The sequence below is a fragment of the Haliotis rufescens genome, unplaced genomic scaffold (genome assembly GCF_023055435.1).
Source record: "Haliotis rufescens isolate VD_foot unplaced genomic scaffold, xgHalRufe1.0.p SCAF_1, whole genome shotgun sequence".
NCBI classification, from domain to species: domain Eukaryota; kingdom Metazoa; phylum Mollusca; class Gastropoda; order Lepetellida; family Haliotidae; genus Haliotis; species Haliotis rufescens.
The window spans coordinates 71,452,279-71,480,071 of NW_025963779.1; the positions used below are offsets into that span (position 1 = coordinate 71,452,279).

Below are 27,793 nucleotides of genomic sequence, written 5' to 3' on the forward strand. Positions count from 1 at the left end.
TCCTGCCTGCTGTTTCCGCGGGAGTACAAAGTACAAAGTTACAATAGCTCTGCCCGTCTGCCTTGCCACGGCGGAGGGACACAACTATGTGTCGGCGACATCCACACCGCGCCCGATTTTCATCCACAAGCCTCTTTGTCTCATTTATCATATTTACCTTCCTCCTAAACTTTATAACATACCGCCATACAATATCACTATAAAGGTCTGCATATAAAGAGAAATCCCAATTGCGTGAGAATGACGTCCTTGACAGTTTTTGAAGAGATGGGCGATGGCTTAACTCCATATAGTGAGTGAGGCGTTGGATCAGTTTCTGCCAGGACAACACAACGTGTCCTTGAAAGTAGCTGCCATATTGAGGTGTATATCGGTTTAGTGTAATTATTCAGGCTCGTTTTGTGCTTCCCAAGAAATATATGTAATGGAAGCGTTGTTTTGTCCCATGAAGCTATATTCCAACTTCAGCTGGTATCTATATCCGCGGAAAGAGGTGTAACAAAAGGCTTATTTGCGAGCTATTATGTCCCCGTGAACAAGAATGTAGTACAAGCTCTGACCCTGCAGTTGACCAAATTAACCACCCATTCGGACACTAGATGGCTACGGTGGACCAACACAGCTTCAAACTCTGACGCTAAATGCGCACAGTGGACCTACGTTTCCTCACACTCAGACACTGCATGACAACCGTGAACCGACATTACCTGACTCTTGGACATTTTACTGTGCTAGGCGCACTTGTTTACTACCGTCCCATATTCCTGGGTTCGAACATACAGTCGTGTTGTTTTACTTCCCTGATTCAGTCATCCCACAAATGGAGAATCTGAGCTCGAATTTTCGGGCTGCACATATGCGTCACTATAACAAAATAACATAATACATGACTACATGACGTACTGAATCACTGTTTTTTGGATCATTCGATTAAACTTCAGGTGGTGGGTATCAATTAGACGATGAAGCTGGACATGCATAGACAATTATAGCCAGTATATACTATTATGTATTATTGAATATATGTATTTTATGAAACCAAAACCAATCTAGATTATGAAAAAGGAAGACTAGACAGTCAAAGCCACTTCTATGAAATCTTAAATCAACATAATACATAATACTTTATCCTTTTTAGTGGTCTCTCCTTATGATCAAATGTACTTCTAAGTCATTAGACAAACAAGTGTACTAGCCCTATAATGATAGATCTTTTGTCTTTTGGACATATCCTTTCTTAAGTTATATAATTTGATAAATTTTTCTTTGTCGCAGGCCATTAACGCGAATGGGTCCATAGTGTACTCCCCGGAATAAACTCATATCCTCATGCGTCCACTTTGTTCCAATATGATTTATTGTCACATATGGAAGATCGTTCTTCTATTACTCCAGGACAAATCCGATGCCTTGTTTCGTTCTCCAGGGGCTTATTCATAACCTTGCTATGATAAGGACGGGCCTTGCCTTCCATACAAATGGATTTCGCTGCATTATGAATCACAGTCGACATTCACCTGGTCTCCGTACAACATCTGCATTGGTTAGGAAACGTTTCATGCTGTGATACTTCTGCTATCGTCAGTTGATGTTGATTACACTGATTGGTGATTGGCACCTTCTGTAAAGCTTTTACAGAGTTTTCATTGAACAAGGGATACTTGACAGTGAAAGCTATCAAGGAATGTTCTTCACCGGATCCTCGCATCCAACCACATTTCTATTCAAATGCAGTCTCTTTAGCTTAAAACAACCGGGTTAAATGTCCGTGTAAATGTATTTTAAACTCGATGTACGTTCATATTACGGACATGATCATGACGGACAGGGTCCTTACTAACGGGGTTTCTCTCTATAAATACACATAGAAAGTATGTCAGGTTGCACTGAAAATGAGTCAAATCGTGTTGGAGCATCTACAACAACAGTTGTATTCACTGTATTGCCATACTGTTTTAGCTCTAATGTCACACACCAAATGTTATTTGCTGTTATTTTCACTGAAACTGTGCCTGTGAATATCGCGGTAAGCTGGCTATTTCACAATCTAGCCCATGTTAGAACTGTATATTTACTAAACGGGAACTACACTTTTCAGCATGCAGATACAGTGTATGGCAATTTGTTTCTCTTTGTTTGAGGAAGATGAAAGCTTTGAAATTGTATGGCTTATTTCCTTATTGGGTTAGCATGTCAGTTGAATCATTTCTCGCTCGTGACATAGTTTCCGCATGTGCTCCGTGCTATTGTGACATCATCACCTTTCTCGAAGTGAGTTGAACACGAACACCGGCATAGTTACACAAAACGTCAAAACATCGATTATTGTAAAGGTTGACACGGGTAAAGGTTGAAACAGGATGTAAAGGGGAAGATAGTTCCTTCTGCGAGTGACGTGAAATGGGTTTAACGTAGCGTTCAAGATTATTACATCAATATGGCGACGCGTGCGTGCGTGCGTGCGTGTGCCTGTGTGTGTGTGCGTGCGTGCGTGCGTGCGTGCGTGCGTGCGTGCGTGCGCGTGTGTGTGTGTAGCGACGTACTGCCACGTGTATGTGTTGCTGCTTGTACTAGTCTGGACTGGGAGGTTTTGTGGTGCTAGCCCGATGAGGCAGCAGTTTAACACGGATCTCCCATTCAGATACTTGTTTTATCCCTTGCAATGCCGAACGTCAGGCAGGGTGACAAGTATAACCTTTTAATATAGATGACAACAGCCGGCCTCTGTGAAGACCTGCATCAGTGTATGGACAGATGAATTCCGGTTACGTCAGCAGTTTTATTCCGGACACCTAATCACATATAGTGCTTGGCTTCTTATTGTTTGTTGTTTAACTCCGTACTCGAAAATATTCCAGCTATACGACGGCGTTTTTTTAAATAATCGAGTACGGACCAGACAATCCAGTGATCGACATCATGAGCATAGATCTACGCAATTGGGATAAGATGACCTGCATCAACCAAGTCAGCGAGCCTACCCTCCCTACCCCGTTGGTCCCTCTTACGGCAAGCTGAAGACTTTTTCTCTGACCAAGGACAGTAAGGACAGCACAGTGTTATCGTGGCAAGATCGTGCGTCCTTACTTTGTCCAGACTCTGCAAGCATCAAGCACCCTGTTTCAGCATGACACTGTTCGCCCCACACATCCCAAGTCTGTACTGATTTCCCGAGAGCTCAGAACATTAACATACTGCCGTCAGGGTCACCGAAGTTGAACCCACTTAAGCATCTGTGGGATGAGCGTGACAACTGTTTACGTCAACGTCAACCATTGCCTCAGAATCTGCAACATTTACGTCATGCTCTTCGGAAAGCGTGGGCTGTCATTCCACAAGGTACCATCCGCAGGGTTCCTGCTTCCGTGGGGGAATATATTTCCCATACCTTTAATGATAAACAATGGCTAATATATGTGGCTTGATGTTTTATGGTTAAGATTATTGCTGCGGTTACTCCTATAAACGCTAAGCTGAACTAATTTGTCATGTTATGTTTTCAATCTCTTAAGAGGATATATGTATAAGGTGAGGACAAACGATTATATTATTTAAATTTGAAGAGGCAGAAATTACTATATACACATTGCCTATATTTAGTATGTTTGAAGATTGAATAAGCTTTGTTTTGACAAAGTTGTAACGTTACCAGATGTATCTCGCTAACTTTGTCCAACAAGCGCGTCCATTTGACGGCTATATTTGTAACCTTCACGGTCGCTTTCATGAGTATAAACAGGAAATGTGTCAGGTTAAAATCCACTGGGTATTTTTCACTACTCTCACATTCCAGAAGCAACCCTTGATCTGCCCAAATATGGCTATGCTTCCCTAGTTTAGCTGTTATCTCTTCGTTTCCAGAAAGTAACATTAAATTGAGCCAATATGAAATTCTTGCTCCAGTCGCCAGTAATTATCAGTGATGAAAAGTACTAAATAATCGAAATTTAGCAACATTTATTTTATTGAAGAAGGAAGAAACCACATATTATGGAAATGTTGCAACTGGAATATAAATCATACAATTAAAATAAAACAAGAAACATAGATTTGTGAATTAGCAAAGAAATCAACAATAATATATAAATGAAGAAATATCGTCATACAAGTACGTCCTAATAAAATTCAAAACGTCAAAACAAAAAAGTAAGCACTCTCGATTTCTTGGCGAAGCAGATTCCACTGGGCTTCAAAGGCAAAATAGTGATGAAATATGAATAGGTCACGGTGTCTGCGAAAAGAGTAAGCAAGTCCTGCTCTACCGGTAGCATCCGCCAATCACACTTTTTCATTAACAAATTTGGGCTTGTTTGATAAATAACGCCGCACCCAGCAATACCCCTGACATACGGCGGCGGCATGCCAACACCAGCGTCTGGACCAGACAATCCAATGGTATCATGCATATGAGCAATGCTCCACGCCTTGATGGTGAAACGTTGATTGAAAGTGTAATTGTAAGTAAAATGTGTCTTTCTATGAATTTTGAATATGTACATAATAAGTACACAAGCAACTAGGGAATGTCGGCGCCATAAACTGGCCGTGATGGTTAAAAAGCTTCATTTCTCGACATGAAGCGGAAATTCACAATGGGAAAATTTTCGCGTAATGTGACAATCAGTTGACCTGCGTAGCATAACCATGTGAAGTATATACAATTATGATACATATAATGACTATGATAGTCTAACACCATAACAATTTAAAAAAAAAAATCAAAATAAAAACAGTAAATTAGCATAAAAAAGCATATCTTCGAACAGTAATAGCGACGAATTCAATAACCCTACACGTGGATATCAACTTGCATTCCATGGTACTATATGGGTTATCATCGGGGGAGGCAAATGTTCGAATATGTTTTATGATCGGTTAACTATACACCTGAATGTCACACAATATGTTTCCGAAACCCATCATGGTACATTTGTTTCATGTATCACCAGTCAGGTGTACATGATTTACAAGCTGAAAGTTTGTGTAGACCCCATGACCTTCTAAGGACCTGCATCATTCTTTCCGTCATACAGCTCGGTGTACCTGAAAAACAAAACAGCACATTTTAAACGCCTGTTATTACATTCAAGTGACGTCATCTCAGTGTCATTTGAAGATTTTATATCTTCGAATAATCTCTTGTAACGTCATACAATGTTCTTAGCAGGGACGTTCTACAGAATATCACTCTGTCCCAGGGATATTCTACAGATAGTCCCTTCTACCAAGGGATATTCTACAGAAAGTCCCTGTCCCAGGGAAATGCTACAGAAAGTCCCTCTGTCCCAGAGATATTCTACAGATAGTCCTTCTGTCCCAGGGATATTCTACAGAATATCACTCTGTCCCAGGGATATTCTAGAGAAAGTCCCTCTGTCCCAGGGATATTCTACAGAAAGTCGACTTGCCGAGGGATATTCTACAGAATGTCCCTCCGTCCCAGGGATATTCTGCAGAATATCACTCTGTCCCAGGGATATTCTAGAGAAAGTCCCTCTGTCCCAGGGATATTCTACAGAAAGTCGACTTAACGAGGGATATTCTACAGAAAGTCCCTCTGTCCCAGGGATATTCTACAGAAAGTCCCTCTGTCCCAGGGAAATGCTACAGAAAGTCCCTCTGTCCCAGAGATATTCTGCAGAATATCACTCTGTCCCAGGGATATTCTAGAGAAAGTCCCTCTGTCCCAGGGATATTCTACAGAAAGTCGACTTAACGAGGGATATTCTACAGAAAGTCCCTCTGTCCCAGGGATATTCTACAGAAAGCCCCTCTGTCCCAGGGATATTCTACAGAAAGCCCCTCTTACCAAGGGATATTCTCCAGAAAGTCCCTCTGTCCCAGGGATATTCTACACAAAGCCCCTCTTACCAAGCAATATTCTACAGAAAGTCCCTCTGTCCCAGGGATATTCTACACAAAGCCCCTCTGTCCCAGGGATATTCTACAGAAAGCCCCTCTGTCCCAGGGATATTCTACAGAAAGCCCCTCTTACCAAGCAATATTCTACAGAAAGTCCCTCTGTCCCAGGGATATTCTACAGAAAGTCCCTCTGTCCCAGGGATATTCTACAGAAAGTCCCTCTTACCAAGGGATATTCTACAGAAAGCCCCTCTTACCAAGCGATGTTCTACAGAAAGTCCCTCTGTCCCAGGGATATTCTACAGAAAGTCCCTCTTACCAAGGGATATTCTACAGAAAGTCCCTCTGTCTCAGGGATATTTTACAGAAAGCCCCTCTTACCAAGCGATATTCTACAGAAAGTCCCTCTTACCAAGGGATATTCTACAGAAAGTCCCTCTGTCCCAGGGATATTCTAGAGAAAGTCTCTCTGTCCCAGGGATATTCTAGAGAAAGTCCCTCTGTCCGAGGGATATTCTACAGAAAGTCCCTCTGTCCCAGGCATAATCTTCAGAAAGCCCCTCTGTCCCAGGGATATTCTACAGAAAGTACCTGTCCAAGGGATATTCTACAGAAAGTCCCTCTTACCAAGGGTTATTCTACAGAAAGTCCCTCTGTCTCAGGGATATTTTACAGAAAGCCCCTCTTACCAAGCGATATTCTACAGAAAGTCCCTCTGTCCCAGGGATATTCTACAGAAAGTCCCTCTGTCCCAGGGATATTCTACAGAAAGTCCCTCTGTGCCAGGGATATTCTACAGAAAGTCCCTCTGTCCCAGGGATATTCTACAGAAAGTCCCTCTGTCACAGGGATATTCTAGAGAAAGTCCCTCTGTCACAGGGATATTCTATAGGTAAATCCCTCTGTCCCAGGCATAATCTTCAGAAAGCCCCTCTGTCCCAGGGATATTCTACAGAAAGTACCTGTCCCAGGGATATTCTACAGAAAGTCCCTCTGTCCCAGGGATATTCTATAGGTAAATCCCTCTGTCCTAGGCATAATCTTCAGAAAGCCCCTCTGTCCCAGGGATATTCTACAGAAAGTACCTGTCCCAGGGATATTCTACAGAAAGTACCTGTCCCAGGAATATTCTACAGAAAGTCCCTCTGTCCCAGGGATATTCTATAGGTAAATCCCTCTGTCCCAGGCATAATCTTCAGAAAGCCCCTCTGTCCCAGGGATATTCTACAGAAAGTACCTGTCCCAGGGATATTCTACAGAAAGTCCCTCTGTCCCAGGGATATTCTATAGGTAAATCCCTCTGTCCCAGGCATAATCTTCAGAAAGCCCCTCTGTCCCAGGCATAATCTTCAGAAAGCCCCTCTGTCCCAGGGATATTCTACAGAAAGTCCCTCTGTCCCAGGCATAATCTTCAGAAAGCCCCTCTGTCCCAGGGATATTCTACAGAAAGTCCCTCTGTCCCAGGCATAATCTACAGAAAGCCCCTCTGTCCCAGGGATATTCTACAGAAAGTCCCTCTGTCCCAGGCATAATCTTCAGAAAGCCCCTCTGTCCCAGGGATATTCTACAGAAAGTCCCTCTGTCCCAGGCATAATCTTCAGAAAGCCCCTCTGTCCCAGGGATATTCTACAGAAAGTCCCTCTGTCCCAGGGATATTCCACAGAAAGTCCCTCTGTCCGAGGGATATTCTACAGAAAGTCCCTCTGTCCCAGGGATATTCTATAGGTAAATCCCTCTGTCCCAGGCATAATCTTCAGAAAGCCCCTCTGTCCCAGGGATATTCTACAGAAAGTACCTGTCCCAGGGATATTCTACAGAAAGTACCTGTCCCAGGGATATTCTACAGAAAGTCCCTCTGTCCCAGGGATATTCTATAGGTAAATCCCTCTGTCCCAGGCATAATCTTCAGAAAGCCCCTCTGTCCCAGGGATATTCTACAGAAAGTACCTGTCCCAGGGATATTCTACAGAAAGTCCCTCTGTCCCAGGGATATTCTATAGGTAAATCCCTCTGTCCCAGGCATAATCTTCAGAAAGCCCCTCTGTCCCAGGGATATTCTACAGAAAGTACCTGTCCCAGGGATATTCTACAGAAAGTACCTGTCCCAGGGATATTCTACAGAAAGTCCCTCTGTCCCAGGGATATTCTACAGAAAGTACCTGTCCCAGGGATATTCTACAGAAAGCCCCTCTGTCCCAGGGATATTCTACAGAAAGTACCTGTCCCAGGGATATTCTACAGAAAGTCCCTCTGTCCGAGGGATATTCTACAGAAAGTCCCTCTGTCCCAGGGATATTCTATAGGTAAATCCCTCTGTCCCAGGCATAATCTTCAGAAAGCCCCTCTGTCCCAGGGATATTCTACAGAAAGTACCTGTCCCAGGGATATTCTACAGAAAGTACCTGTCCCAGGGATATTCTACAGAAAGTCCCTCTGTCCCAGGGATATTCTATAGGTAAATCCCTCTGTCCCAGGCATAATCTTCAGAAAGCCCCTCTGTCCCAGGGATATTCTACAGAAAGTACCTGTCCCAGGGATATTCTAGAGAAAGTCCCTCTGTCCCAGGGATATTCTATAGGTAAATCCCTCTGTCCCAGGCATAATCTTCAGAAAGCCCCTCTGTCCCAGGGATATTCTACAGAAAGTACCTGTCCCAGGGATATTCTACAGAAAGTACCTGTCCCATGGCCAGGGATATTCTACAGAAAGTCCCTCTGTCCCAGGGATATTCTACAGAAAGTACCTGTCCCAGGGATATTCTACAGAAAGCCCCTCTGTCCCAGGGATATTCTACAGAAAGTACCTGTCCCAGGGATATTCTACAGAAAGTCCCTCTGTCCCAGCGATATTCTATAGGTAAATCCCTCTGTCCCAGGCATAATCTTCAGAAAGCCCCTCTGTCCCAGGGATATTCTACAGAAAGTACCTGTCCCAGGGATATTCTACAGAAAGTACCTGTCCCAGGGATATTCTATAGGTAAATCCCTCTGTCCCAGGCATAATCTTCAGAAAGCCCCTCTGTCCCAGGGATATTCTACAGAAAGTACCTGTCCCAGGGATATTCTACAGAAAGTACCTGTCCCAGGGATATTCTACAGAAAGCCCCTCTGTCCCAGGGATATTCTACAGAAAGTACCTGTCCCAGGGATATTCTACAGAAAGTCCCTTTGTCCCAGGGATATTCTATAGGTAAATCCCTCTGTCCCAGGCATAATCTTCAGAAAGCCCCTCTGTCCCAGGCATAATCTTCAGAAAGCCCCTCTGTCCCAGGGATATTCTACAGAAAGTCCCTCTGTCCCAGGCATAATCTTCAGAAAGCCCCTCTGTCCCAGGGATATTCTACAGAAAGTCCCTCTGTCCCAGGCATAATCTACAGAAAGCCCCTCTGTCCCAGGGATATTCTACAGAAAGTCCCTCTGTCCCAGGCATAATCTTCAGAAAGCCCCTCTGTCCCAGGGATATTCTACAGAAAGTCCCTCTGTCCCAGGCATAATCTTCAGAAAGCCCCTCTGTCCCAGGGATATTCTACAGAAAGTCCCTCTGTCCCAGGGATATTCTACAGAAAGTCCCTCTGTCCGAGGGATATTCTAGAGAAAGTCCCTCTGTCCCAGGGATATTCTACAGAAAGCCCCTCTGTCCCAGGGATATTCTACAGAAAGTCCCTCTGTCCCAGGCATAATCTTCAGAAAGCCCCTCTGTCCCAGGGATATTCTACAGAAAGTCCCTCTGTCCCAGGGATATTCTACAGAAAGTCCCTCTGTCCCAGGGATATTCTACAGAAAGCCCCTCTGTCCCAGGGATATTCTACAGGAAGTCCCTCTGTCCCAGGGATATTCTACAGAAAGTCCCTCTGTCCCAGGGATATTCTACAGAAAGTCCCTCTGTCCCAGGGATATTCTACAGAAAGCCCCTCTGTCCCAGGGATATTCTACAGAAAGTCCCTCTGTCCCAGGGATATTCTACAGAAAGTCCCTCTGTCCCAGGGATATTCTACAGAAAGCCCCTCTGTCCCAGGGATATTCTACAGAAAGTCCCTCTGTCCCAGGCATAATCTTCAGAAAGCCCCTCTGTCCCAGGGATCAGGAATTAACACAATGAATACAACACACATTACAATTATAAGTTCCGGAAATGTGCGAAATGATGTACTTATATTTCAGTGGGATCGAGGTGCAACCTTCGTATTTGATATTCGAGAATGCTTTTAAGAATCTTCTTTTTCAAGTTCATGTATGCCACCAAGATATATTTTTCTAATGAAAAACAACCTATCGGATTTGGTAGGTCTTAAAAGCCTACCTATTTAGAGCGAAGTTAAGTCATTCGAAGCAACAATCAACAGATCCTTGCAATACTAAGTCACATAACTCTACACTGCTTATTGTGGCATTAATAGTCCATGTGTACCTTGTGTGTGTGTGTGTGTGTGTGTGTGTGTGTGTGTGTGTGTGTGTGTGTGTGTGTGTGTGTGTGTGTGTGTGTGTGTGTAGACGTGATTATAGACGATGTTGTACCTATTCTGGGTAGCAAAACTCACTCTCGTCAGAGTATGTATGTATGGGCATTCTGTTCTGGGTATCTATACTCACTCTATTTTGGTCACATCTTGGAACTTGCCTTTCTGAATATCATCGTCCGGATCTAGATACGTCACATCGAGTTCCGTCTTGTAAACTGAAACAGTTTTTAATACTATATGTTTTGTTCACATCTTTAAATAAATCCAACGACTGATATGCACGTTCATAGAGGCATAGTTTCATAGTTCGTCTTGGTGCCTAGTTGAGAAGAGGTAAAGGAATTTCTCCACATGGTATCTACGTGCGACTACTGTGGCTGGCTGGAACAATTTAAAACCATTTAGACGATGTCCGATGGACAGCATCTAGTTTATTAAACCTTTTCAAGGTTTATATTTCTAAATCATATTTATTTAGCCTAACTGTATTTTATTTCACTGGGCGCACGTGTTTACTACCGCCCAACAATCACACTTTACTATAGAAGCGTATTTGGTGCTAATTCGCCAGGTTTACAGATTCGCATTTAAGTCCGTTATATAGGATATTTCATTTTAAACAATATTTGAACCACAGATGAAATGAACGCTTATGTTTAAGAAAGCATCATGATATCTATTCGTTAGTCTGATATTTTTCTTCGCAAATCGATTTTTCCTGTTTCAGCCGTGCAGCGAAATTTTATTCGGCGCCTTAGACGACTGGGCCACCCGTGACCCCAGATACGGAAAGAAATGTATTAATTTTTGCAACCCTGTGGGGCGCAGTTTTAAAGTCTCGGCCCAAACATTTCCTTTGTAGTTGACTCAGCATAGACAAATGATGAAACTCGGGGGCTTCGTTAAGAATACACGACTTGTAAACGACAAGTTAAGTGGGGATTTATTCCCTTTTGATTGACATATAACGCCCATCTTCGACGATTTTACCTGAAAGCCTCATATTCGTCTGGTTCACGCAACATGTCGATTATAGACTGACTTATATTATGTTGTATGAGCACTCCCATATGCAACAGTTTAATTGGTTAGTGATTACATACTCATACCAGCAGACATGGTAAATTGTATTGAGTCAGTGACACGCGTGGGGTATTACGACCGTTTTTCGACCGCCTTTAGCAATATTCTAGAAAAATGACGGATGACACCAGAAATGGACTTCACACATTGCACTCAAGTGGTTGATCGAATCCGTGTTTTCGGTGTGCCGACAAATTTATTTCTCATGTTTATGGTAAGCTCATGATCTGCTGAAAGCAAAAGGTGAGCGTATCTTGCCCCACCGGTGGCACCCCTCACAAACGCGTTGTTGAATTACAATATGGTTAAAACTATGTACTTTTGTAGGCTCCCTCTTCCTTCTTCCTGGACATGACGATGAAGGCGAGGACGAAGAGAACCAGTAGCACCACGAACAGGACCACTAGGATGATTACCCACAACGGGAAGGCCGCCGGTGCTACTACAATCGGTGCTGCAATGATAAAACGGATTAACGCATACGGCTAGGGTTATACTATTAATCATGTTAATCAATAAGTTTAGTCGGTTGACGATGTCAAAATTATTCTAATGCTCTGGGACAATGATGTGGTTCGTGGTGGATACAACAGAACCCATTAGGAGGAATAATTTACATATCTGAACAGTCCGAATGCCAAATATACAGTTTCGTAATAGCAACATTATTATGTAATGTATGGAACTGCAAACTTGAATATGGTACATAGCTCTAATCTGTCATTGAAGCCTTATGAAGCCAAAAGAACATTTCGCTTTGTCACCATCTTAGTCCCTTAGTTTCTTTCCATCTACAAGAACCTCCAAAAAGTGACATCAAGCAGCGTTGAAACCTTCCAAGCAATTCATAATAAAACTGAATATATCTGGAGACGTCGGCCTAAAACCACTCCAGAACGCACAATAACCAACAGACACAACAGAAGTACATACCTCGGGGAACACATCCAGTGAGTGAGTTGTTATCTTTTAAGGCGCTTTTAGCAATATTCCAGGCATATCACGGCCTATGGACACCACGCCGAGATAAGAACCCTTCCTCCCACGCACTATCCATCTGAGAGACATATGACACATGCTTGGCACAGCAGATAAGGCGACAACATCCAATTGTTCATTTCAAGTGTACAAACCTGTTTCTTGCCCTATGGTAACATCAATAACTACACGGCGGGTTTCAAAGTCGTGGTACAGCACTCCGGTGTAGGTTCCTTCTATCTGTCTGTACTCCTCATCGCTCAGACTTGTAGTGTTGATGTAGGTTTGTTTTGTGACGTCGTCGTAGACCACATGTGGCGGTAGTCCTGTGTAATACGTGTGTTTCTTGAATTTCCATCTGTACCTGAGAGTCATCCCCGGGTCTGTGGTTCCCCGCACAGTGAGGTTCACCAGATCACCTTTCTTGATGCCCTGTTTAAGTAGAGGCTGGGTAGTCACTTCGATGGGTTCTGGAATGTAGGATTACATATGATTTCATACATAGAGGATATGATATGAGTGTTCATGTCATATTATGTTTGCGACACAAGTGTCTAAATCTCAGTAATTTAGGCACGAGTTTCGTAAACATAGTATGACATGAACGCGAAAATAATGTTCTATTTATTGCCGAAGATGTCTACATACAGAGACAAATTCAAGTGTTTACCTATAAGGACAGCAAGTCGCAACAGCATCGAAACTACAATTTGTCGAATGACGTCAGCAATCTTCAGCTATGACATAGTTTATAGTGTGACGTCATTCCGACCAATAAGATTCGAATGACGTCAACAATGGCGTTCGAATGACGGAAACAATACACCGCTGTCTCGTGAACCCCGATATGTTTGCCCTCGTAGGTAATAAATAGATATACGTCCCTGACATTGAACGTCTGAATACAGAATGGGCTACGTTCGTATTAATGGTGGGCATTAGGTCTGTGAGCTAATCACTCAATATACGGGTTTGTTGCATGGGACACAAGGCATTTGTCAAATATAAACTGCTGGCGATATGAGACTATAATCAATTATTACAAGCAGATTTTGTACTTGTATCTCAGCAGTGTGTGTCCAGTATTGCACAAAGAGCGTAAGAATGAACCGTCTACAGGAAAGTATGGACTGAAAACATCTATGGTCGAGGGTAGTAAAGTTGCACACTGTAGTCTCCTGATCATGAACTAACTCTAACAAGTTGAAAATAGAAATGTGATATTAAAAATAGAACCAAATAAAATCGTTGTTCCCTGACACACAGCATACAAGGCTATGAAAAGGGTATACCAATCAAAACGTGTGGGATTCTCAATACATGGTACTCTGTCACATGAATAGAAACAGAATTCACACAAAATGGAATCGACACGTTTATGGAGACAAATCATTGTATTCTTATAACTTACATCTACTATTACGTCCTGATACCCTGAAATAGTTAACGGAGCTACTTACTGATGACGTTGAGACAACCGTTGGAAAACACGGAGCCGACGTCGTTGGTGATCTGGCACTGGAAACACATGATGTCATCAGGTTTTGTCGGCTGAGTCACTGTCAGGACTCGACCTTCGTCCCCGAAGATGATATTACCTGCGGAACGACAGGGACAAACAGTCAGTTGTCTGAGGCATTGTCGTGATATCAGCATGAGGGTTTATGAGGTGGTCGTAGCGTACCTTTTCAGGTTCTTGTGCATTGTCAGTGTGAGTAAAACACAACCAAAACTCATCCTCTACAGCTATTATGCTTACACAATACGTAAGCATGACGTTCAATTCTACGAAGATCCGATATAGAATTGTTCTTCAGCAACCCATGCTTGTCGTAAGATGCGATTAACGGGTTCGGTCGACCAGGCATCGTATCCCAATTGCGTAGATCGATGCTCATAATGTCAGTCCCTGGGTGGTCTGGTCCAGATTCAATTAATTACAAACCGCCGTCATGTAGCTGGAATATTGCTGAGTGCGGCGTTAAACAAAAAAGGAGATACGGATTTTGTCAAGTAAATTAAAGCTGATACTTTCGAAATACTATGATACTATTGGCTATGGTGCATTTAATTGCATGTTAGGCCAAAACATAACATATGTAACGTCAAAGCATTTGCCCTTAGGACTACATTCTGACTGAATAAAGGGGACGCCACTCGTACAGGCGGAAGAAATGTTTGTTACGTTTTGAATTAGAAAAGGTCCTCTACATACATGTATGTTTCGTACATTATGATGAAATATTTGTTTTTCATTAATGTCAGACGAATATACGACACAAAAAAACAGTCTGAGATATAATCTGGCGATGGGATGCGACATAGTAGTTTCAAGATGATTTAATACATCATTGTATGCCGTTTTTAAATAATCGTTTGTTTAGAATTATATATTTAAATTTTCGTTGTGTTCATTGAAATTCCTGTATTCTGATTAGATGAATTGGTCACGTGTTAGTTTTTTCTGTATATATTTTCATGACACCTTTTCCTCTCTACTCAGACTATGAACATATTATTATACCTTGTCAATGACTGCCTTGGTGGATAGTACCTTATGTTCATTGACAGTTATTTCATAGGATATTTACCTGTTGGTTTTTGTATTCTCTCCCAATTCTTGTACCACACCGGTGGTTCCAAGGCTTTCTCGTCGATAGCTGGTCGGGCCTTGCAGGTGAAGGAAGCGTCTCTACCCTCCGGTACGGTCAGGTTAGTGATGGCTTTTTCCCATATAGGACCAGCTGCAACATGTTTCAACTCCAGCAAGCTCAAAGAAACTAAAACACCTACAGCAATATTGAACCATGCATCAAACCATCAACATGTCACCACTAAAAGTATGTGATCTTGAATTCAATGCACTCATGTATGTAGGAATTAGGACATTAAGATAATTAACTTCACTGATCAGAGATATTAAATCTTTGGAAACACCATATGTATGACACATGGCCCAACTTTGACCATATTTTTGTTGAAACTTGACTGTCTATTTGTTGAAGTCGTTCAATCACTTATCAAAAGGTACTTTTCACTATCTTGACGTCACATTTTTTACGCCACTCTTAAGATGAGCATATGTTGTGATTGTTATGTTGCTAATGAGGTGACAGAACTGAAAGAAATGAGAATAGATTAGCAATATGTAACTTTATAATGATTGTCATACTGAAAAAAACAAGAACAAAACAAGGAATACATTTTACGTCAAGAAAGATGGTCGTCTCAGCTTCACCAAGAGTATTCTCCCCCTTGCATCCGTACAGGCCTTCATCTTTCTCTGTTAGTTTAACGATCTTCAGTTTCATGTTGTGTTTATCCATTTGGTATCTCCCTCCTGGATTGATGGGCTCATTCCTTATGTTAAACCATTGGATCGATGGTAGGGGACTTCAAAGATAAATGAACATGTATTAATTAACCAGTGGTTACCACGTGTAAAGGTACCACGTGTAAACCATCACAGGCATCAAGTGAGAGAAAATAATCACATGAAAGCATACCGAAATCAGCTATAGAAAATGCTATAGCAATCTCCAGGAATGAGAATTATTACTCTCGTCATGATTGCATGTTATGCTGTTCTTATTACATATGGGCGGTCGCGTAGCCTAGTGGTTAAAGCGTTCGCTCGTCACGCCAAAGACCGGGGTTCGATTCCCGACATGGGTACAATGTTCGAAGCCCTTTTCTGGTGTCCCCCGCCGTGATATTGCTGGAATATTGCTAAAAGCGGCGTAAAACCGTACTAACTCACTCACTCACTATAATTACATATGCCTAAACTCTAACTTCTTTGAGAGGCTTCAATCAACCGTGATCCAGGCTATAACACATCCGCTGCTTAAAATGATAATCAACTCATCAAAGACTCCAATCAGGTATAATCCGCTTGTTTCTACAACTGACTGTTAGGGTTTGTACCTTGTATCACCCGCATTATGTACATAACAGGCCTCTCTACTCTGTTGTAACTACCCCCAATCTACTCAACTGTATAAACTCAGCCTTGTATATATGCTTGTGATAGGCCATTTAGATTGCGCATATTTACATACCACTCAGGGGCATGCTCAAAGCGATATTATTACCCCGGATCAGTATGCACTCTAGAATCATTCTCAGCTCCCTAAGTAGTATACAACCCAAGCTGCCTGTTGGGCGCTAGAAGGTTAAAAACATCTCATCCTACCGGATACCCATTCACTCCTGGGTGAACTGAGGCACATTTTGAACAAAGCCATTTGTTCAAGGAGACGCCACATGTGTTGTATGTGCTTCGGTTCAGGGCAGGACCGAAGCCCTGGAAACCCTCAGGAGCCAAGCTGCCGAAACGCGGTAACCCATCTAAGGACTCTCCGCAACTGACGTGGCTTACTTTCACCTGATTTGTGCACAGGACCACGTGTCACGAGTATGCTTGTCAAGCTAGTCTGTATATTTCTTGCTTGATAACAGTGTTAGAACCTACACCGAAACGTCGCTCCTAATTGTAGTAAAGAATTTGTTCATCCATATATCTTATCCTTACCTACCAAAGCTCGGTAGGAGAGTCGACACTGGGGTTTTCAAACATCGATACATTTTATAAAGAACAACAGCGTGTTATGTAAAAGTACCATGGTGAAACCAGATTTAAGCTAGGGATAGCATTATTATCTCCTTTAGGGATCAGTTAAGGTGAGGTGAAATGGGGTTTAACGTCGCGTCCAAGATTGTTGCACTTAGATAGCGACGTGCATGCACGTGTGTGTGACACAGTATACTGACTCCGAGCCGACTAGTTCTTGTTTTAGCCCCTTAACGCCGAGGGGCAGACAGGATAGTAACAAGTACTATCTTTTAACGTCTCTTGGTATGACGCGGCCGGGGATCGAGCCCCGGACCTTCCGCTCTCCGGTCGGACGCTCTACCACTTGACCGCGGAGGCGGTTCTGAGAGCAGTCTAAGAACAGACATGCAGAATAGAAGTTCAATAATATTATTGGATAAGGTAATTTCAGAATCGAAGTTCTTGTGGCCCAAAGTACAGTTGAATATCATATCATCTGTGCACATACATTAACAATTATGGAGATGCACTCGTTTTCAGAAGATAGCAATTGTTTTGAAGGTACATGTAAAAAGTTGATAGTTAATACCTATTTCATTCACACGGAAATAATGGGACACAAGTTATGACAACTTATATCGCCCTGTCCCATAGATTTACACGTGTTATTATATATAATTAGCACATTAAAAGACAGAAAGGAAAGACGAGGAATAGATTATTGTATTAACATGGCTCACTCAAACCTTTTTGTTTTCTTTAGACATGTATGCAAATTCCTAAACATGTTTTCCTTGACACGATTAGGTAAAGCTGCACCGTCAACTATCATCTAGTCAATATGCATATAACAGGTCTCTTTCACAACGAACAATAGTGATTGGAAAAATGGATATTCAATGAAAAAAAATATATGAATTGTCTCTTAAGGGCGACGATGTCGCTAAATATATGTCAGCGATTCTCCAAACAAGTGAACAGAAGCGTAATGTCGCATCGGCAAAATGTCGACGGGTCTCAATGATACACTTGTTTAACTAATGGGGCATAAGGTTTTACATTGACAAACAGTCTTTGTAATCTAAACATAAAATCGGTTTTATGTCAAAGCAAATGAGTGTGTGAGTATGGTTTTACGCCGCTTTTAGCAATATTCCAGCAATATCACGGCGGGGGACACCACAAAAGGGCTTCACACATTGTACCCATGTCGGGAATCGAACCCGGGTCTTCCGCGTGACGAGCGAACGCTTCAACCACTAGGCTACCTGACCGCCCCTCAAAGCAAATGAAGCCTTTAGAGACATGAGAGCATCTTAATAATGTATTTCCAAGATAACCTTGCAAAGAAAAGGTAAAACACGAGCTAAGAAATAATGAATGCATAGTAACACACTTCACTTGGTAATTTTCAGTCATATAAAAGGAAACTTGAAAAGTAACATACTCTATCCACAGTACCAAGAAGCCTCGAGTCGCTTTTATTCTGATCACTGCAAACATTCACGCAGGACAAATACTGCTACTCACTATCCGCTGAAAACACACTCCAGCTCTGCTGTATGACCAATTTGGAATTCCGCAGGGTTGGTTTTAAACTGGTTCCTAGGCTTCCTTTCTGGTTTACCTGACAAAGAGAGGTGACAAGAAAATACCATTACTTTGAAAACACATGCAAGATGGAGGAACAGAAGTCATGGGTGATAATATGTGAAGTTGGTTCATATCTGTTAATGAATTACCACTAACTAAACGTGAAAATAACTTAATTAAGTAACCCACAGACCCACAGTGACAATGTATTCTAATTAACCAAGATGTTATATTAGAGTATTACATGTCTATGTAACTCTGATGCTACAACATATATGAGTCGTGGTAAAGGATGTTTTGTTTGTTGTTCTTTGCAGTAATACTCCAGCTATAATACGACGGCCTTTAAATAATCGTGTATTGTTCACACAAACCAGTGGTTGATGGCATGATCAACGTCTTTTGGGAACGATGACACACATTCAACCAAGTCACCGAGCCTGACCCCCTGATTAATATAAGTTGACTCTTCCGACAAACATAGGTTACTAAGGAAAATCTTACCCCTGAATCACTACGACCTTTGAAAAGATATGCAACAAAGCGTTACCAGTGACTTCTTTAACTGTTAGTCTCTTGGCATTGCCAAGCTTAATGTAGTCCTGAACTCTGTTATAGATGGCACAGTTATACACATCATTGCCACTCGTCTTGTCACTTGGCTCAACGTAGATGAAATGTAGAGTACCTTCAATGAACACATCATCATACAGTGCCTTGCTTTCACTTGTGAAACGTTGGCAAAAATAAAGCTGACGTTGAGTCAGTACAAACGTTCTGATAATTTGCAACCTCTTACAAAAGAGTATTTTCCAAGGTCATGATAGGACCGCTCAGTAACAATGAATACATCTGAAATGTCGAATGTACTTCCGCCATATTTCATGCCGATCGAAAACTTTGCCTTTTAGATGATCATACGGCACCCTTATTGATTTCTGGATTTAATGAGGTTAAATTCACGTAACCTTATCTTAGAAGAAACAGAACGAGACATATATACCTCTCTCGTCAATGTAGGTTCTGTTACTTTCTCGCAACTGATCAGCATCAGATGATGATTTCAGAAACCAGCTGAATGGAAGTTTGGGGTCACCGGCGGTCACATTATTACATTCCAGTTTGGCGTATTCCCCCTCTGACGCATTGATGAGTTCCATTTCGCCGCTTTTAGTCCAACCAGTAGCATGTCCTTAAATATACAGACAACAGATGTGTTTGATATTTTTAAATAGGGACCGGTACTTTCGTATGTTCTAACAAAAAATCCTCTTCCACTGCTTATTGTTCTTCAATTTCACGACCCGTAGTTCTACTCAGGTGTATAGAAATTAAATTTTTGTTTGTTTTTTGTGTGTGAAAAAACATCTCGATATCAATACGCTTTGCCTTTTGTTTAATATTAGTTAACCACAATGTTGCTTTCCTCAAACTAGTCCTTTTTGTTGTTGATTAACTTCTACCCGTATCCTAACCACCAAAGCAAATACCTTGAACAGGAAAGACACTGTCAGTTATTTTGGCTTTGTGAAATGCTAATATATAATATCTTAATAGTGACAGGTAGCTACTTATGTATGGTGTACAATGCAGAAGCAGAATACACCATGATCTGACCTATCCAGCGTAGGGCAGCCAGGCAATGAATAGTTTAATAATGAAGTGATGCTGCACAACAGGTCATCTATAAAAGATATATATCTTCCCGACAGGACCCCTGTGCACTGTTGTGCTCAACTCACTGATTTCTTTCAGGCTGATAGCGGGTGACATGGCTAATGGTGATACCCCTGGGCTGATGTTGTTTGTCGCCCCACATCGGTAGTCCCCCGCCTCCCTGCCTGAAAAGCTGGGTAATTCCAGTGCACCAGTGTCAGCATCTACTTTCTGGAATGGATTTGACGCAATTTCTGTTCCATTCCTGTACCATGCATATCTGAAATAAGGAATTGAAATACCTAGTGCATGCACAAAGTAATAATCACCGCAGGACCACCTGCCCGACTACATTGATGTGCTGAACGAAAAGCACAACACAGAACCTTGAACAAGGACAAGTTCTTTTGGAGCAACAACTTTTACAGTTGAGACTTCCTTTTAAAGTAGATTCTAACACCTTTATTTAGCAATATACTAGACCATAAACCGAAACTGCAACATACCATTCAAAGGAGGTACATAGAGCCTTATCTAATGTTGCCCTAGGTACAATACCAGACATAGCATTGCTTGGTGGTAAAATGAATTTACAAGCATATGCATGTAGAGTTATAGTCATGGATGGTTCGAAGATACTGTAGTGTGGTTACATAAAAGTGCATCTTCCCTTGTTGAATGGAAAATGTTAGTTTGAAGATGTGGCCTGCATATATGCATCACTATAACAAATCTAGAGACTACACAGCGTCGTTAGCTTCTTTTGCTGAGGCTGGTCCCAATAAAATCAACGTCTTTCACAACTACATCTCCTGACCTTACCATATGACTGCTACAACCAGTCAGCCTCTTCTGATTTATATGGCTTTATCCAGGTATATCAACCACCTAGGTATTCCATGACCAACTCGTCGGGACAAGCCGAACGTAGACCCCTCTCAATGGTTTCGATATTGTCGTATAAACTACTTCAAGCAAGAACGATAACTCTTATTCTTCCCGTACCTTAAATACAGCAGCGCTCACTTGGTCCTGTAGTAAAAGTATTGAATCTCTCTGATATAAAGTTAATATATTCTTTAGAACAAAAGTATATTTGGCAAGCCATTCAACTCATTAGTAATTAGTAACAATGAATTTCTCAGACATATTCAATTAAATGTGGCAAATTTGAAATCGTCTTTTCAAAGCTTGAAAGGGCAATTTTAAAACTCATTACTTCAGAACTAAATCTGTCCTTTCATGGACAGTGTTAACAAATAGTACGCATATTGTCTATGAATTAATTACAATATAATTATGACGGAATTCCATATCCACCATGTCTAGAGATGACGCGAAGTATTTCTAAACACATATCGACAGCATAGTGAGACCATGTTAGTTTTTAAACCCCGTGGGGATTCCCAAGTAGCTATGCCTGTCGTAAGAGGCGTCTTAATGGATAGGGTGATCACACTCGATACCTAGTTGATTGCGTACCATCGCACCTCGACCGTATTGATCGTTGCTTCCAATATCAATTGCTGGTGAATGTCTGTGCAAGTTGCAGTACATTCAATTTATACCCCAGAGCGATGTCTGACAAAGACATATTTATTGATAGTTAATATTCTACTATGAGAAATTCTAATATTTCTGTACAATATACATTTTATTAATCAGTATGAAAGTTGAAATTCTAAAAAAAAAATCGCAAATGGCCCAAAATACTCGCAACACAATATAGCATAATTAGAGTTTTATAGGTACGTGAATAATTTGTTTTGAAAAAGGTGATTAGATAATTACTTTTACACATTTTTCAAAGGGATATTACACGGAATGTCGTTCTTGAAAGTCAGGCCTAGTTCAAATGAACGGATATCGCAGTTAAGTGAGCCGTTTCCTGAATGTAAACAAAAGCACGTGTACATTTGAATTTATCATCCAACATAGCGCTTCAAGTAACAATATAAGTTATATATACTCTCCGCCAAAAGAAACGCGAACCATAGAAACACATAGAGAAGCAAGTACGTTAAGAAGAGATGTGTCCAATGTATACTGCAAAAGTAACAACCAGTCAAGTGTTACCACAGAGCGTCTTTCTACTTATCACAATATGCTGCACGTGATTTCCAAACTTTTCACGCTAATCTTGCACAAGACAAATGGTGCATCTCGAGTCATGGATCTGTGACGTCACATATGATGCGTTCATGAGCGTCGGTTCACACAACATAGTAGTATGTTCGTTTGTGCATCAAACCATTCTAATTCTCTTCAAAATGAGTAATTCGTCATATATTACCCAACTTATATGGGATTCGCGTTTCTTTCGTCGGTGAGTATATGTATCACATTTCTGTTATCCGTATACAATGCGGTGTGGAACCGACAATCTACAATTTCCTGCAGTTTTTAAACAAACACTTATTGCTAAAATTCTTTTAAGGACTATATTGATTATATTATATTGATCAAAGTACCAATATCCTGACACGCATTCTGATTGGCTTGCGCCGTTTCGACGCATGACGGTCTTCGAGAGGGGGGGGGGGGGGGGGGGGGGGGGGCGAGCCTTGTAGGTTACGGAAACATGCGAGTGGTGACGAATACCTCCTTTCTGCTGAGAAACAACTACTTTGTATACCAACGACATAACTGACAGGGTTTGGGCAGAGATCATTTGTCTACAATGCAAAGAGCTTATATCATGCTGTGAAAACAGGTTTGGTTTTTAAATAAACGAAACCGACAATAACGATATATGACGATAAAATTTCTCAAACGACGGTGAAAAATTTGTTTAAATTTCGAGAAAGAGCATCCCGCATTACCATAGGTACTTTGGTTTTAGAACTAGAAAAGACTACTGGAGTTGACAGTGAAAAGGCGTTCAGCGCATGCGTCGATATTTCACTTACTACACATGCGCACCTCTTTTCTATTCGTTGCGTCATTAAATTAACCATGTCAGTCGATTTCCTTAAGCGCCGCCTACGCCATACATACATTTGTTTCTATAATGTCTCTTCTCTGTTCGTTGTGTCAGTAAAGTCTTTAGGAGCCTTTTGATTTTCTTTCATTGTGTTTACTAACTCAAGTAAACTAATAGCCATGTTAGTAGACAATCCCCAGCGCTTTGTTTCTGTAATCTCTCTACTTTGCTATCTTTGTCACTAAATTAATCACATTAAGGCTTGACGTTTAAAACCTTCAATCAGTTAACTCCAGGACCAAATTACTTTCATTTTAGGCAGTGGTCCAACCTTGTATTTTGGTGGCTACAACTATAAGTGAAGACATATAAAAGGGCAAACAATTTGGCAATAAAATAGATAATGTTTTGTGGTATCTACGCTTTCACATAATTCACACAAATTACTATTCTTTACATGTATCTTATTAAAGTACACATTACACAGAATAATTGAATGCAGTATCTTAAATTGAAGTTGTTCTTAGTCATGCTCCAGTGGTATTCCTCCGAGTATTTTCCAGTTATACTGATCTTCACTATGTATTGGATGTACAACAAGTATAAGATCATACCAATATTTCGATTTGGCGGGAAAATAGGTAATAACGCTACAAACTATGGAAACATTGTATTAGTTACAAGTAATATGGGTTTTAAAAACGTGGAATCCTGATCTAATACAGATGCTAAAAAAAGAAGAAAATATGTGTACAGAGTGAACAGGAAGATAGAAGTGTGTCCAGTCATTTTGTAGTGCTTGTCTCATGACAGTAGACAGCTTACTTCACAGAGTTGAAAACCATGACCACAATCACTAAGAGGTCCTGTTTCCTAGGCATGTCGATCCGTGAAGATTCCGGGGTAGAAAAGGTCTTCAGCAACCCATTCTTGCCGTAAAAGGCGACTATGCTTGTCGTAAAAGGCGACTGACGGGATCGGGTGGTCAGGCTCGCTGACTTGGTTGATACATGTTATCGATCCCAATTGCGTGGATCGATGCTCATGATATCAATCACTGGATTTTCTGGACTAGACTCGATTATTTACAGACCGCCGTCATATAGCTGGAATATTGCTGATGCGGCGTTAAACAACAAACCAACCAACCAATCTTAGGCATGTCGATACATTTAAGGATGTTTTGTTTGTTTGTTGTTTAAGGCTGCAGTCAGCATTTGAGCTATAAATGATGTACGTTTATGGTACAGAGCGAAACGGTATCTATAATATGATCTTCCGTCGACTGTGTCAGATTCACTACCAATTACACAATATATTTACTGAAGTTCTTTGGAGCGGGTTATGTACTCTCACGAGCACAAGAAACTATAGCAACCCATGTGTCAGGCTTGTCAAAACAGATAAGAAGATATTCAGAAGGGGGCGTTTATTATCATGAAGTAAACAAAAACTGAAATGCTAAAAGTTATGTCAGGTATTTATCTGAAGTTAGCGGTGGTCCCAAAGGTGTTCATATATCGTCTAGTTATGGTTCACTCCCAGAAAACCAGATTTGCTTGGATTGAACATACAGCATATCTGCTGAAGGGTCAGCTTGTACGTGAAATCTACGGTCAATAAACGTCGGATACAACATCCTTGTTTATATGTTACACGGACGTGAAAATTGTTTCTGTTGCAATAATTATAATTCTGACAAAATTGAAGTTTTTTCTTTTTTCTTGTCCTGTTGAATTCACTTTAGAATATTCTAGTTTTGCTCCCAGCTTCCTCCCGACAACACATCCTACATTATGGATTTCTATAATTCATTTTTGTATTTGAAATATATAACAATGATACTTTAGTCTAACTTCTTGTTGTTTATCGGTGGTTCGAGGCCCTGGACGCGTCATTCTGGTAGTTGCTGTTGCTCTCCCTGGCGCTGGGCAGTAAGGGGATAAAACAAGGTCCCGTCGGGTCGTAGTCAGATGTAATGTGTGTATGGCATCTCAGTGGGCCAACACCAAAGAGTGAGTGAGTATGGTTTTACGCCGCTTTAAGCAATATTCCAGCAATATCACGGCGGGGGACACCAGAAATGGGCTTCACACATTGTACCCATGTCGGGAATCGAACCCGGATCTTTGGCGTGACCACGGTATCATCGTGTTTAAAGCGTGGGCTTGTCACACCAAAGGCTTGGGCTCGATTCCCCACATGAGTACACTCACTCAACCACCCACCCAAAACACACCCACTCAATTGCCAAAACCTCACCCACTCACTCAGTGTACATGTGCGTTCAGCTATATAAATAATGTTCTTACTTGGGGGTAGGGTTGCCCTCTGCTTTGCATGTGAGATTGATGCTGTCCTTGGCAGCGATGAACCTGATTTGATGCACCAGCGGATCTGTTATGCCTGGCGGTTTTCCTATTTCGGAAAAAATAAATGTATGGAGTTGCGGTTCTTTGGCAGGCCAGAAACATATGATTATGGGTTCGAATCCCTGTTCGCCTTGACTATTTATCTCAGCACCAGTTTGTCAACACTACACCAGGGCTCGTGGGGTTCACCAAAGTGGTAAACGTCTGATAATGAGACCTGCATCACTTCGGGCTTTCCTCCCACATTAAGCTGACACGGAGTGATGTAACTGGAATACTGTTAAATGCCGAGGCCCTTTATCTATCACCATTTTACGGTTGAGTAATTTCAACGTGGGGTGATACTCATGGCACAGATTCTTGGGTATGTTAACCAAACTCACATATTGACGAGTGTTCATACCTTTGATATCAGAAGTTACTCGGGTAAAATTCTAATTAAAAAATATGATTGTTAAGTCATATTCCGCTGTCATATTTCCAAGATATTTGACGATGTTTAAGTCAGCTAAACATTATGCATTAAAGGAAAACATGCTTAGACACAAATGAAACTAGCTGCGACAGCAGGAATACGAGTTCTGGCATAACTGACTGTGTGTGAAACTCACCCTGAGACGCGACGCTGTGTAGCGAGGCCAGGGAACAGAACAGGATGAATATTGTCGACATTGTGGCTCAAACACCGGGAAGGTCTGTGTCACTTGTGGCCTGTCATACACACGTTTCCTGTAAAAAACACTGAATAATATACTAAATTAAAAAGTAAGGGCTCAGGACATATAAATGTTAATACCATGTGTCTTGACAACAAATAGGGGCACGGGTGGCCCAGTCGTCTAAGGCGCCGCGATTCGCTGTGCAGAGTTGCGTCCCTTGGGCACGCCAGAAACCTATGATTGTGGGTTCGAATCCTGGTTCGCCCCGATTATGTTTCTGGGTTTGTCAGCACCATACCCGTGCTCGTGGGTTTCACCGAAGTGGTTAACGTCTGAGACCTGCATCACTTCGGGCTTTCCTCCCACATTAAGCTGACACGCCGTGATATAACTGGAATAATGTTAAAAGCGGCGTTAAACCCAACTCACTCACACTCACTCACACTTGACAACAAATATCCTATGCACGAACGTTTATGTCTGTAAAACTTAACACCAAAACACATCCTACAGTTTTCACTTGTCTCACACAGTAGCGCCAGACACATGAGTAAGGTGTCATTCCTGAGTTTTAGGAAAGGTAATTTAATCTCTGTGGACCAATATTTCTGTCAATCTTATTTATCATACAATTGTGATTTACTTGATTCACAGTCTGTGTTTAGCAGGTCAACGACACGAGTACAAGATAGATTGATCCGAAAGCAGGTTCTACACAATCGAACTCAAACGGCGACTCAAATTGCTGCAAACTTCCATCCTTTCCCCTATTGAACACGTATGCTGAACGTGGCCAGGCGCTGCAGAAGGAGTAGAACAGGCCCCCTCAGATTGCCATTGGGAGACTCAGGCAGAATGCCTGATCGGGTGAATGCATGTTTGACCGCCGACCATCGTCCTTCAACATCGTTGGGTCATAACTTTATACTTCACTACCAGTTATAATGTGTTCCCAATTCGTTCATTATTATCAATCCACTATTACTAGAAGTAATATCTGTTACAATTTTGGACGTTATAAGTTATTTCCTGTTAATTACCTAAACACGAAGCAAATGGAATGTAAACCTGGAGAGAAAAGCGAAATTAAGCATACTTGTCCATATAAACGAAATACATTCTATCAGACAAAATGGCATTATAAACGATTGATATCTTCGGGTGAACATGCCAGTAAACCATGCCTGTCGGTTATATACGTATCAGAATACGGGCATATTTTAAGAGGCACGTACCTGTATGTACTGATTGGTTCTATGCCAGATATTCTCCACTACTTGCAGTAGTTGGTGTGTAGTTCTGATCAACTGTGGGTCCATGTAAGAGTCCCTGTTAGACTGGGGAAGCATGGCCACATCTGCGCAGACCAGAGGGGTGATCCCGGATTATGAAAGTAGACTAACCAGCGCAGTGCATTTTAGTTTGAAACCTTCCAGCTCATATTTATGAAAGCGAGCGTGTAGGTTGACGACGGGCTTGTGGGACAAAGTTGGCGAGATACGGAAGTTTCAAATTTGTCGGAACTAAAATAGAGCTTATGCATTAGGCAAGCATACTACATATATGCAATGTGTTTTTACTAATTCCTGCGTCTTCAAATGTAAATAGCTAAAATGTTTGTTTGAATTTTTAACTCCCTCATGTTACATATAT

General features: G+C 41.6%; 1 protein-coding gene across 1 annotated transcript; it reads right to left on the minus strand.

Moving 5' to 3' along the window:
- Positions 1-3,940: 3,940 nt before the first annotated feature.
- Positions 3,941-27,593, minus strand: LOC124139702 (neurofascin-like). The gene is made up of 14 exons (XM_046506977.2): positions 27,376-27,593; positions 26,093-26,210; positions 25,422-25,527; positions 20,273-20,466; positions 19,534-19,722; positions 19,081-19,218; positions 18,468-18,564; positions 15,585-15,775; positions 14,974-15,126; positions 13,843-13,980; positions 12,538-12,852; positions 11,724-11,858; positions 10,452-10,536; positions 3,941-5,043 (listed from the first exon to the last, which is right to left on the minus strand). The coding sequence occupies exons 2-14, from the start codon at positions 26,151-26,153 to the stop codon at positions 5,001-5,003; spliced, it is 1,845 nt and encodes a 614-aa protein (XP_046362933.2). The 5' UTR covers positions 26,154-26,210; positions 27,376-27,593; the 3' UTR covers positions 3,941-5,000.
- Positions 27,594-27,793: the final 200 nt, after the last annotated feature.